The sequence below is a fragment of the Gymnoscopelus braueri genome (genome assembly GCF_963280865.1).
Source record: "Gymnoscopelus braueri genome assembly, chromosome: 14".
NCBI lineage: Eukaryota > Metazoa > Chordata > Actinopteri > Myctophiformes > Myctophidae > Gymnoscopelus > Gymnoscopelus braueri.
In genome coordinates, this window is record NC_137619.1 from 37,723,181 (window position 1) to 37,735,580 (window position 12,400).

Below are 12,400 nucleotides of genomic sequence, written 5' to 3' on the forward strand. Positions count from 1 at the left end.
TGTTGCAGATTAAACTTTTTTTCGTAGATTTCATAGATAGCTGGATTCATGCTAATGTGTATTTTCAGATAGTTAACCTTTAAGCCTCGCAGCGGCTTGTAGATCTGCTATTTTCGGGTAATGTTCCCCATCACACAAAGACTCGGCGGACCCTCTGTAGTAACTCTGAGGACCCCTAGGGGTCCCGGACCCCCTGTTGAAGACTCATACGCCTAATTCGGAGGAGAGCAGGCTACATAAATGTATCAATGTGTCCTTTCACTGACCCATAACCAAAATGCTTCTACATTTTCACTGACTGTCACAAAGGTGGGACTACATACAGTACATCACTAGTGGGGGACGACATAAAATGGCAAATGGTGCGTTTATACCGTATAGCGCCTTTACAGTCACACACCGATGGTAGAGGCAGCCATGCGAGACACAGACCTGCTCATCGGGAGCAGTTATGGGTTCAGTGTCTTGCACACTTCAGGGGGAGTGCCGGGGATCAAACCGGGAACCTTCCGCTCTACCTCCTGAGCCAGTGCCGTCCCGACATGTTTATTATTTGCCTGTTGTTACCATAATTTACGGGCTGGATGACAATGATGATGATTAATAATAAGATTAATCTTATTATTGTTCTCAAATGTTGTATATTGTCACAGAATTTCAAGTGACTTGCCTGTAGGGAGAAAGAAGAAAGCAAACGTCCTGTTTTTAGGGTGTGACGTCAACAAAGTATAGGCGAGAAATCCACAGAGAAACGTGACAAGCAACTCAAGTGCTTGTTTGCAGTTTCAGAGAGAAAGTGTCGCAAACAGTTTCATCTCATCGCCGCCTTTTCTTTTTCTCTTTTTAATCCATGCGTCCCCTTACGATCCTCATCCCTCTCACCTACTTGAACCTGTTTTGAATTTTAATGGCTTTTCCTCAGATGCAAATAAGTACTTTGCATCATATCGTCTGACGTTAATAGCCTGCGAGCCTGCGCTATGGAAAGCCTTTTTCTGCTTCCACCGGTTAGAAATACATGTAAATTGTACTTATCGCCTTCTCAGTGGCGTGACCCACCATCTGTGGTATAATTTGATATCTGACACGTCCTCACCTCAACTGCAATGTGATAGCGAGGCCTCTGATTGAAATTGCGGCCTGAGATTGGATATTCAGCTGCACATCTCCAGTTGTCGTGCATTGGGTCATCATGTTGATTGTATCGCACCCTTCATCAACGTGTGACACTCGTCTCTAATTCCGAGGTGTAATTCCCAACTGTGTCACCGGTATTAGAACAATGTGATCTGCATTTTCTGCATGTCACTGCGGGGGCTGCCATGCGTGTTTAGGTTAGGCTGAACGTTAGTTTACACAACATCAGTGGTGCCCATCTGACTGTTGTGATATGAGCCCAGTGGAACCAAATGGATGCTTATGGTTCCATTTGTACCCTCTCAGTTAGATTAACACGCTGGATTGTAAACGTGCATTAGTCGTGCCTCAGGGGTGACTGTTTCAGAGAGAGTGTGATGAATTTCATGCTCCATTCTTTTCTGTTTACTAATGAATCTATTTCTCTGTTACCAAATACCTTGTGATCTTAATGATGGCTTTTCTTTTACATGTTTACATAATTACGTAAGCAAGCCATGTCTGAGATAGTACGCTGAAACTGTCAAAGCGGCCAAAGATATGCAACCAATACGTATAATCAGTTACAAACACATTGAGAATTTCTTTTTTTAAATGAATCAATATTTTTAATAATTGTGATATTGCATATTGTATATGATATTATACAATATTATCGAAAATAATCAGATTATCATTTTAGTCCTAGTCATGCAGCCCTAGATACTATTACATTTAAATGAAACAATAAATACACATTATATTTATACTGTATTCAGATAGAACATGTTGAACTCATATTTAGCCAACATAATTAGACAACTGCCAGCTCAAAAGATGTCCTCAATACAACTAAGTGTAGACAACCCAAAAGATAAATAAAAGCATGGTGGTATATTTCAGAGATGGCATGTAACTACCGTATTAACAGATAATGACGTTTAATGCAGTTTTATGGCCTCAGTATCCTGAATCTTGCCAATCAAGTAGAAATAATTGGTGTGCACTGTTTTGATTTCACTGCGCCATGCAATTAATTGTGTTCAATTACACATTATTATTAACATGAAGCACCTCGCAGAGCTTAGCTAGATCACATCTGGCTTGGTGTTATTGTCATATTCTTCTCTTTTCTCTCTCTATTTTCAGACTCCAGGATCAGGAGCAGGCATTGAATCTGTCAATCAAAGACGCTACTGCCAAAGTAAGGCTTCATTTACTGTATGTTATGTGTTACTGTACGTCACGTCACGTCACGTCACGTCACGTCACGTCACGTCACGTCACGTCACGTCACGTCACGTCACGTCACGTAATGTTAGGTTAAATTTAGGTTAAATTATGTTACGTTAAATTATGTTACGTTATTTTGCAAGCGTCACCATTGTACTACAATGTATAAATGAGGCTTAAAGGAGGAGTTCACCCAAAAAATGACTTATTTTCTATCAATTACACACCCCATGAAGCCTTGATTTCATGGATTTATTTTTGTTTTTGTGGCATTCCTAAGACAATAATTTGATGACCGTGTGTATTTCCGGTAGGAGACACAAATAATCTACTTTGTGTCTCCTACCAGATACATTAGCCGGTAGGAGACGGGAATCAAATTATTAGCTTAGGAATGCAACAAAAACAAAAAAGAATCCATGGATTCATGGCTTCATAGGGTGTGCAACTGATAGAAAATAAGTAATTTTTTGGGTGAACTCCTCCTTTAAGGCTTTCTTCCAACAGCCCAGATCTATTCCTGTAACCCCTCTCAGCACACAAAGCTTTATGAATATCTAATGAAGAACACTAAGTCAACTCAGTGAGTATCTATCTACCTGTCACCAGATTATTAATTAAGCATACCAGCCAGATGATAATGTGAAGTGTCATTGTATGTAGCTGTACTTGACTGTGTGAGTGCTCAGATGTTAAAGCACATACATTATAACGTGGTCACGTATTTTTTCCAATTTTCTCCCTTAATAAAAAGCTTACAAAAATAGAAGGTGGCTTTTTATGTATATGACCTTGCCACGTCAAAACTCTAGGCTAAATTGTCAGATGTTTCTTTAATAGCTGCCTGTGAAAAAATATCAAGAGCGAACTAAGGAGATAGAAACATAATACTAATGTTGTTATCAATATTAATTCTATATTATGTTGTACTTCCACAATTCAACTTGCTGTTCACGTCACGGCTGATGGAATATGGCTGCTGCTATAAATGTAGTATAGGCTACTCATCGTATAAAGGCGATAAGATAGCGTGTGATCTGTGTCCCTGTTGCAGGTTGTTTATTGTAGTTACAGTCAGGTAAAAAGGGTTAAAAAGGCTTTTATATTGACATGAAATATCATGAAATATAACTTTTCCTCAGTTTTAATCATATTAATCTGATCCAATATCATTCTTGAAATAACAATCCAACCTGGCCTTCTTAAAACATGGTGATGCCTTTTCATACAGTCTCTGCTCCTGGTGGCTGCCAAAAAACAACACACAAATCGGCACCCACTGGAGTCACAGAATTTGGTAGGACAGCAATTTCGGCTTTGAAAAACGGTCTTTATGGATGCAGCCTACTCACACTTTTCGCTCCATGCTTTTCCCATTGTCTTTTTAAAGGATTACCCTGTAGTTGCAATCCAGATAATTGTTTTAATGAATAACGTTAATACAATACAACTACAATAGTACATCTGCAGTGGTTGGAGGTTGTCTTCCTAGTGGTGGGCCGTTAGGACACCTACTGGTTGACAAGTAGTACTGCCTGAAGCTCATCGAATCCTGGGTAGGACATATGGTCAGTGTGGTCAGTTTGTAGCATGATAGAAAACAACACGCGTGTCCTGTACTTTACATTAAAAGCATAGAATAGGAAATATAAATGTGTGAGGTAACAAAAGATACACATTTAAGATAGAGATAAAGATGTATCCCCTTTAGGTTTGTACCGTCGATAATCTAAATGAAGATTTATTGTCCTTATATTTCGTATTCAAATATAACAGTAACATGCTTTAGCAAACTTTTGTTGTTGTGAGTAATTTACATTACATTTACAAATTAACAAGGGAACAAGTTCCATTCTCTAAAGGTAATAGGTAACAGTATGGAAATATGCAGTACTATGAGTAACATCTATATTCCTGTACATAGCCTGGAGCTACTATGAACATCAGAAAATTGCCTCATTACCTTGTCCTAGCCTGGGGCTTTCAGAGTTATGCTGTGTGTGCGTGTGTGTGTGTCTTTGTGTGTGTGTGCGTATGTGTGTGTGTGTGTGTGTGTGTGTGTGTCCGTTCGTTCCTGACATAGGCATCATTTAGGGACAAATGTTGTACATAAAACCAGTTTATTGGGGTCAGCATGTTAAATTGGGGACACAGATTTAACTTAGGTTTCATAGGGTGCAGGGAATTTGGATGAGATCTAAAATGATTGTAAGTCAATTTAAAGTCCTGTGTGTGTGTGTGTGTGTGTGTGTGTGTGTGTGTGTGTGTGTGTGTGTGTGTGTGTGTGTGTGTGTGTGTGTGTGTGTGTGTGTGTGTGTGTGTGTGTGTGTGTGTGTGTGTGTGTGTGTGTGTGTGTGTGTGTGTGTGTGTGTGTGTGTGTGTGTGTGTGTGTGTGTCTCAGTGTCAGAGCAGGGAAAGCAAGAGGAAGAGCTTACTGGTCTACTGTATGAGCGCGCTTGCATTTCTACCCTATGGATAAAATGTGTGTACTGTTGTACTGTATGTCTACTCTACTGCATGTAACCTCCACTCGCAGAATATGGCAGCATGGTATTGTCACATGTCAACAATGATAGGCTTGCATGTGCATGGAGTATTGATAATGTTTTAGTTAAAAAAATACTACCCCATTCTGGGGTGAACATTCAGTGAAAATAGCAGATCCATAAGATCACAACACATCACGGCGGCGAAGAAATTTGGTGTAGAGGGAAAAACTGAGGAGGAATACCTTATAGACACCTGGAGGACAAAGTATATAGGGTATCATAATGTTATGTGTGGCTTGCTTTAGGACAATTTGACAGAGCAGTAGCAGCGTATAGGGAGAGAGAGGAGAGGGAGCCCCAGCAGCGGTGGGGGGTGCTGGTCCACAATGTCACTATGCCCTCCAGAAAGCCATCATCAGATGGCTGTGCTATGCAGTGTCTGGAGCAGAAAAAAAAAAAGATGAATCTATGCTTTCCAGTAACCTACATGATCCTCCTTGTGCTCCCTTTATCAAGCTTGCATTGACGCTGTGATTACCTAAGTGTGACATCACAATATTTATTCATGGACCCTACGTTTATAGTCAATATCTCAGTGATATCTTTTTATCACAGCCGTCTAGAGGAGGGTCTGCCTGTGAGTCTCTGAGTCTGTCCGGGGCTAATCTCAAAAACCTGTACCTCCTAGCATATTTTTCCACACGTTTTATACATTTAATTTTAATATTTAACTTTAGTAAAGGAGGCCGATGCACACCTCCAGGGTTGGGGACAGGTGCGTAAGTCAAAAAAGTATAAATTATGGAGGTGATCTCTGATGGTTAAGTCAAAGAAATGGGACCTGCACACCGTCTGGGACTTGCAAAAAAAATGTAGCTCTTTATTTCGACGTTTTGGTCGCTAGACCTTCATCAGGACAGACTATGATAATATAATAATAGTATAAATGTATGTAATGGTAGTCGCAGTCACATTTTATTTAATGGAAGTCAATGCCAGTTGGATCGGTCTGAAACATTGCCCAAATATGGTGTGATATATGTCATAGGCCTACATAGATGACTGATGTTGGGGCATTTGTCGCAGGGGTAAAGTTCATTGAGACTAGGGGTTTGAATCCTCCACGGTGCATCTTGGCTTGGCTGGGTGCTCCAACGACACAATCAGCCGCATTCAAGCCAGTTAGTGGGGAGGCTCATCTCTGTTGCTGCACTAGACTAGAGACTCTTACAGGTTAGTCAGAGCTGCCTGTTCAGTGGGGAGCTGAGCTGAACCACACACGTCCTCCTGGTGAAACTCCTCATTGTCAGTTGAAAAGAAGCACACTGGAGGAGTCGTGTATCGGAGGTGACACGTGCTCTCCTACACCCTCCCTAAGGGACTACAGCATGGACATAAATACGTCTAGACATAAATGCGTCTAGACATAAATACGTGGACACAGCATCGGCCATTGACGCCGTCAATGTCGCCATATTAACTGGGTCAGCTTGCCATAATGGCACTGCAAGAAATATCCCAGAGTTGAATTTAAGTACCTGTTTTATACTTTCTGTGTAAGACAAGGTGTTTTGGTATGAAAACCCACATTTTAATGTACCCGGGGATTATATGTCCTACCTACATTTGTAACAAACCAAACTGCATGGAAATCAGTTGAGAAATGAGCAAGTTATGATGATTTGAATTGTGGTATATACTGTATATATATCTATGAGACTACAGTACAAGGGGACCTGGGAATTGACAGAACGACTAAATTGGGAGAAAATATAAAAAGAAGTCTGAGATTCTTATTTCTATGAATTTCCTTAATTACAAAATGGAACATTTACCAAAAGTAAAACTTTTATCGGATACTTAACTATCTGAGGGCCTTTTACATTAAACACATTTTCATTTAGGCATTAAGGAAAACATTCATCAATGAACATCAATAGAACCTCCCCTCCCCCACCGAAATGGGCACATCCGTTTTTTTTAATTAAACACATTTCTTCCCTCCCACTGCACATGACACAGGAAATGGAATTATGAAGGGTGTCCCAAAACAAACCTTTATTATTAGGTGTGAAGAAAACCCCGCTGAGGTTTTGTGCATATGAATGATGCACTTTGACTGTTTTCAAAACAAAGCTCAGAGCCGTGTCAGATAAGAAGCAGACGCTGCAGGAACCCCCCCCCCCACACACACAAACACACGCACGCACGCACGCACGCACGCACGCACGCACGCACGCACGCACGCACGCACGCACGCACGCACGCACGCACGCACGCACGCACGCACGCACGCACGCACGCACGCACGCACGCACGCACGCACGCACGCACGCACGCACGCACGCACGCAATCTCTTTGATGGGGGCGAATAGTGCATCATGGGAATTTCATCTGGATGTGAAGCCTCTGTTATACTTAGTTGTGTGCAAGGTGTTGTGCACTGAAAATAGCAGATCTACAAGCTCACAATGCATCACGGTGTGTGCTATTTTTGGCATGCAACTAAGTATAAATCAGGCTTTAATGCAAAGTGGATTCGTGGTAAAGAACGCAGGTTCAGAGGGCAGAGCCGGGGTGGTCTGGGGACGAGACGGGCTTTATGACAGTGTGGTGTCAACCCCCCCCCCCCCCCCCCCCAGCAGCAGGTCCAAGACATCCACAGCCTTTTATTCCTCCATGACATTCTAACGACATCCTGTATGGGGATTTCACATTTCCCTTGCCTAAGAAAGAAAGAGCCTCTGTGTCGTTCTAAAGGTTATGGACAGAGTAAGGCATTAGCCCTTCACACTGCGCCCGCGTATTCAAAGCAGAAAGGACACGGGGAGGACGGACAGAGGAAGGAAATGAATCTGTAAAGTTTAATAAGAACGAACGCCGGGGAAGAATATGAAAGGGGGGATTGAGTTGCGAGCAAGCTGTGCATCCTTTGGGACCCTTGTGCCTGAAAGGTCAGTTTCAGGGAGCTCACCCTCTCTCTCTCTCTCTCTCTCTCTTTCTCTCCCTCCCTCCTCCCTGTCTCTCTTCCTCTGTTCTCTTTCCTCTCTTCAGGTGGTCATGAGTCAGAGGCTGTCCGGCAGCCTACGGAGAAAAGTTAGCGAGACTGAGACTCAGCTCTTGGCCCTGCATGAAGCTAAACTGGCAGCCATCTCAGGTGACCCCGAACACCCCCTCCCCTACACACACACACACACACACACACACACACACACACACACACACACACACACACACACACACACACACACACACACACACACACACACACACACTCCTGACATTTCTCTCCTTTTTTATTATTTACCTCATTTGCCTCCATCACTTCCCATTAGCTCGACTTAATTAAGCGCATCAATGATCGGAGCCTTCTCATTAATGGGCGGTAGGAGAAGCTAAACGTCGTTGCCTCGGCTTGTAGGTAATGACTTCGGCAGCGCCAAGGAGCTGAGGGCTGAGATCAAAGCGATGTGCACAGAGAGGGACCGGCTGGAGGGGCTGGCAAAGAGGCTCCACGCACTGAGCTCCGGGAACAGCCAGGAGCTGTCCAGGATGAAGGAACAGCAGCAGCTCCTCAAGCAGGAGCTTCAGCAGAGAGGAGTCCAGCACGGTGAGTCAAACACTATGAGCTGCTGCACCACTACTGGCTAGTGGTGGGAAAAAAAAGTTCATTTCAGTGAACGAACGATTTTGTTCACGTTCACGGCAACGATTCGTTCAAATGATTTCGTTCACGTTCTCGTTCGGTAGCGCTGTTTTCTAGTGTTCAAAATGTACTCGAGTAAAACTACAAAAGTATTGGCATCAAAATATACTTAAAGAACTAAAAGTAAAAGTACTAGCATATTTGAAAATAGCCGATCTACAAGCTCACAACGCGTCGCGAGCTTGTAGATCTGCTATTTTCAAATAGCCTAGGTATAAAATAGGGCTAAAGTGGTTAATGTGTGTTTTTTTTATGTGCGTAAAACACCATCGTGGGAGCGTTTTTTTTTTACGTCGCGAGTGAACGTAACAGCTTCAGAAAGTGAACGAGCTCGCTCACGTTCACGGCAAATGAACTAGTTATTTTTAACGAATCGATCATGAACGACACATCACTACTACTTATTGCAACCGGCAGGATCATACCCATGATGGGTATAGTAGTCATAATAATGTAGTTGAGCTGATCGAAGTTCATGTGTAGCTTTAAGATTGTGTTTCAGAATTAGTTATGCAATTACACTTGTTTATACAATTGGACAATGGGTCAAGTTTAGGTAACGGCATGGGTTTACGATGATAATGTATTGTCTGATTGCTCAGAAATGTGTCGTACCTCACAAGTTTTGTTGCGGTTAAGTTTAGGATATGGATCTGGGACCGCTGGTTAGCCGGTGACTTTGCGTGATATCTCTTTTTTATTATTATCTGATACTCATAATTGTTTAAGGAGATTACAGGCAGCTGAAATATCAGCAGATAATTGTTTATCGTTATTAATTTGATTCGCTTCCTATCAGGGAAGGGAACACTGAAGTGACAAGCCCCTTCTTCTAATATTTCATTATTATAGCCTCTCTCTGTACCCACTCCGAACATAATTGTAACAAAATGTGTGTCGGGGGAATTTTGCTTACGTCCCTTCTTGAGGTGGCTTGGACGTTGAGAGATGAATGTATTTTGACAGCACCAGCTGCACTGCTATCAAACCCAGCCCGTCAGTCACAGAGACATTTCTAACAAAGGTCATTCCACTCTGAATGCTTGAAGACAGGGGAGGAGAGCGGTGCTGGGCAGTGAAGTGACGAGTCCTGGGTGGACTACGGAGACATTGGTCAAAACTGGGCTGGTGTCACATCCCCCAGGGCACAGTAGCAGACAGTGATCTAACATCCTCCTCCGTGGAGATGATTAAGACTGGGATTGCATCATCATCAGACCCATTGTCTTCCGTTGAAGGCATGTTTTAGTGTCACTAGGGGGCACTATTTCATTATTACATCTTGGGTTTAGCTGGATTGCCATTGTTTTAGGGGATATAGTATTTATCTCATCACCGTGAAGGATCAAATACTCCACTTCACGTCAATGTATCCTCAAACACATGCTATGCTTCAGAAGGAATAATACAGCTCCCAGGGAAACGGGAGGCGGGAGAGGAGAATGAATATTGGGACGTGTACATGATGTGGCTAAACAAAGGGATTGGAATCAGGTGTGTAAAACCACATCACTGTGTGGGAGTTAATGACTGGGTATGTGCCTTGCTCAAGTGCTCAAAGTGGGCGACCATAATATGTGGCAGGCACAGTTCCACTGTTCCTGGATGACACCGAGCAGGGGTTTCATTAAGCTGTCATCCCATTGGGTAATAAGGGGCTGGCACACTAGCTCGAAATTGATAGCCCAAGAACAGCACATTACCATTTGTTTAGCTGGAGGGGCTGGGGATTTTTTTTATTCTTTTGCCAGCTTCAAAGTCAAGATGGTCGCCTTTCGGTTTTTGAGGCATTTCTTGCATATGATTATCGCCTGACATTAGTGTCATCGCATGAAGCAAAAACCCCTCCCTTCTTTTCTGAAAAGACCTATTGTCATGGCATCAGTGTCATCAGTGTTACATCTTCAAAAGAAGCTAAGAAGAGCAGCATTTGCGAGTGCGTTAACAAGCAATGCATTGTTCGAAAATCGTTCAAAATCTTAGATCGCCCATTTTCGGAATTTTTGAAAATAGGGTTTAAGTGGTTAACATTCCACAGAGTCTCCTGATTGAACATTTCAGCCCTGCGTGGTGTGCAGGCTTTTTGGCCTGGGAGCCATTATGTTGTAAATTGCCATTGGCACGCACGCGCATTGATGATTCCTCACCCATAATGGGAGGTTTAATTCCACGTGGAGAGTATAATTTTGTCCCCTAGAGAGATCTCGAGTGAGACTAAATTCACGAATAAATAATTGAACGGCTCAAGAACAAGAGTTGTAAATGACCCCCCAGGGGTCAGCAGCACGGTCTAATGTGGACACACTACATCCGAATATGAATCAGTCCCTTTTTAGTGGGCTCTGTTGATTCATCAAATGATTTATCTCCCCTGCGCTTAGCATCGAGCTCAGAACCCCACAGCTGTGATCTGGTGCGAGGAGATACGGCTATCTTTGAGCCTCATACGTTCACTCACTCAATCCCTTTTTTAGTTTCATTTCGTTTTTCAAAGAAACATCCTGTTGAGCCGTGCTTGCATCACCCCTTTTCTTTCCTTTGCGTATTGCTGTCACCCCGGTGTCACCTCTGCGCTGTGGGCGTGCAATGGGAATGGTATTTATTTGTGAGTCTACAGCGGGATTTGTGATCGTGTCCAGGCCACAGCTTTCCTGCCATGCACACCAGTCCTGCAGCTTTGGGTGCAAAGCAGCACAAGTGGAAGTGAAAAACGCTATCATTGTCATCCCACTCCATGTAATTAAATAACCGCGATTGCCTGTTAATGGCGCACAGACAGTAACGCAGCGGACACGTATGACTTATTCATGACTCTGCCTCTTTCCGGGTGCTTTTGTTGAGAGCTTGATGGAATGTGTGACAGCTCTCCTCCTAAAGGGCGTCTCGTGTGATCGAGAGCAGTGTAGTGGTTAACTGGGCCTGGGAGCGTAATTTCCTGGTTTTTGTCTCTAATGTTGTGTCAGCTTTCACTTTGCTGCTATCCAGCAGAGAATAGCGTTCCGTTGTGAAGTTGTCAGAGGTAGCCTAACCCTCCATACCCCTAAAGATTACCAAAGCAAATAAATAAAGGAAGCGGTGTTGACGGAGCTACTCTCGAAGCTCCCACTGCACCCTCTGGAGATGATAGTAATTTACATTAAATCTGTGTCAACTACTTTGGGGCTGATCTTTTCAAATTAACTAGTTATATCAGTCCTGCTGGGGCTGGCATTGCTAAAAAATAAAGACATACCACAGCAAAGGCAGTAAAGCCCACTCTTATGTATGTACAGTAAGTAGAACAAGGAATGTGAGAAGGTCTTTGAAAGGGAGGGCTTTCAGGACGAGGCATTTTGAGTGTAGAGCTTCTCTTCATCTTGTCTCTTTAGTGTCTACCCAGATTCAATCAGCAGTGAAAAAGTTCTTTCACACAGCCCACAGTCGAAGTAACCCTAGAGGCCCGTCTTTTTGAACAAACTCTGGTTTGCGAGTTTGATGTCAGATGTGATAACAGCAGTTACTGTCATTTCAGCCAGAGAATTTCACAGCCAACATGAAATGGATATCCACCCGTAACACAGGTTTTGTACACAAAAGCGCTGTATTTGTCAAAATGGAATGGATCATTAGTGCATAGCGTATAATATATGGCAGCTATATTATGCTGTGCTAGCTGCAATCTGCGTGCTGCTATGCTTTGTGATCCCAGAGAGCCTTGAAGGATCCTGGGTTATTGAGTGTCTGTCAGACACATCAGTCTGGCTGTCTCCCTCCACCCACTACGCCGCCGGCCTGCTGTTAAGATCAGATGTATTGTGTACCATAAACATAGTAATACATTCATACAAATGTGAATATTTGTGCATGTGCTGACTG

At 43.0% G+C, this 12,400-nt stretch overlaps 1 protein-coding gene across 1 annotated transcript in view; it reads left to right on the top strand.

Moving 5' to 3' along the window:
• Nucleotides 1-12,400, top strand: part of disc1 (DISC1 scaffold protein) — a 61,017-nt gene that overhangs the window by 19,242 nt on the left and 29,375 nt on the right. Inside the window, exons 7-9 of the mRNA XM_080448977.1 lie at nucleotides 2,266-2,320; nucleotides 7,894-7,996; nucleotides 8,261-8,449. Coding sequence (XP_080305103.1) covers nucleotides 2,266-2,320; nucleotides 7,894-7,996; nucleotides 8,261-8,449 — 347 coding nt within the window. The remainder of the gene's footprint in view (nucleotides 1-2,265; nucleotides 2,321-7,893; nucleotides 7,997-8,260; nucleotides 8,450-12,400) is intronic.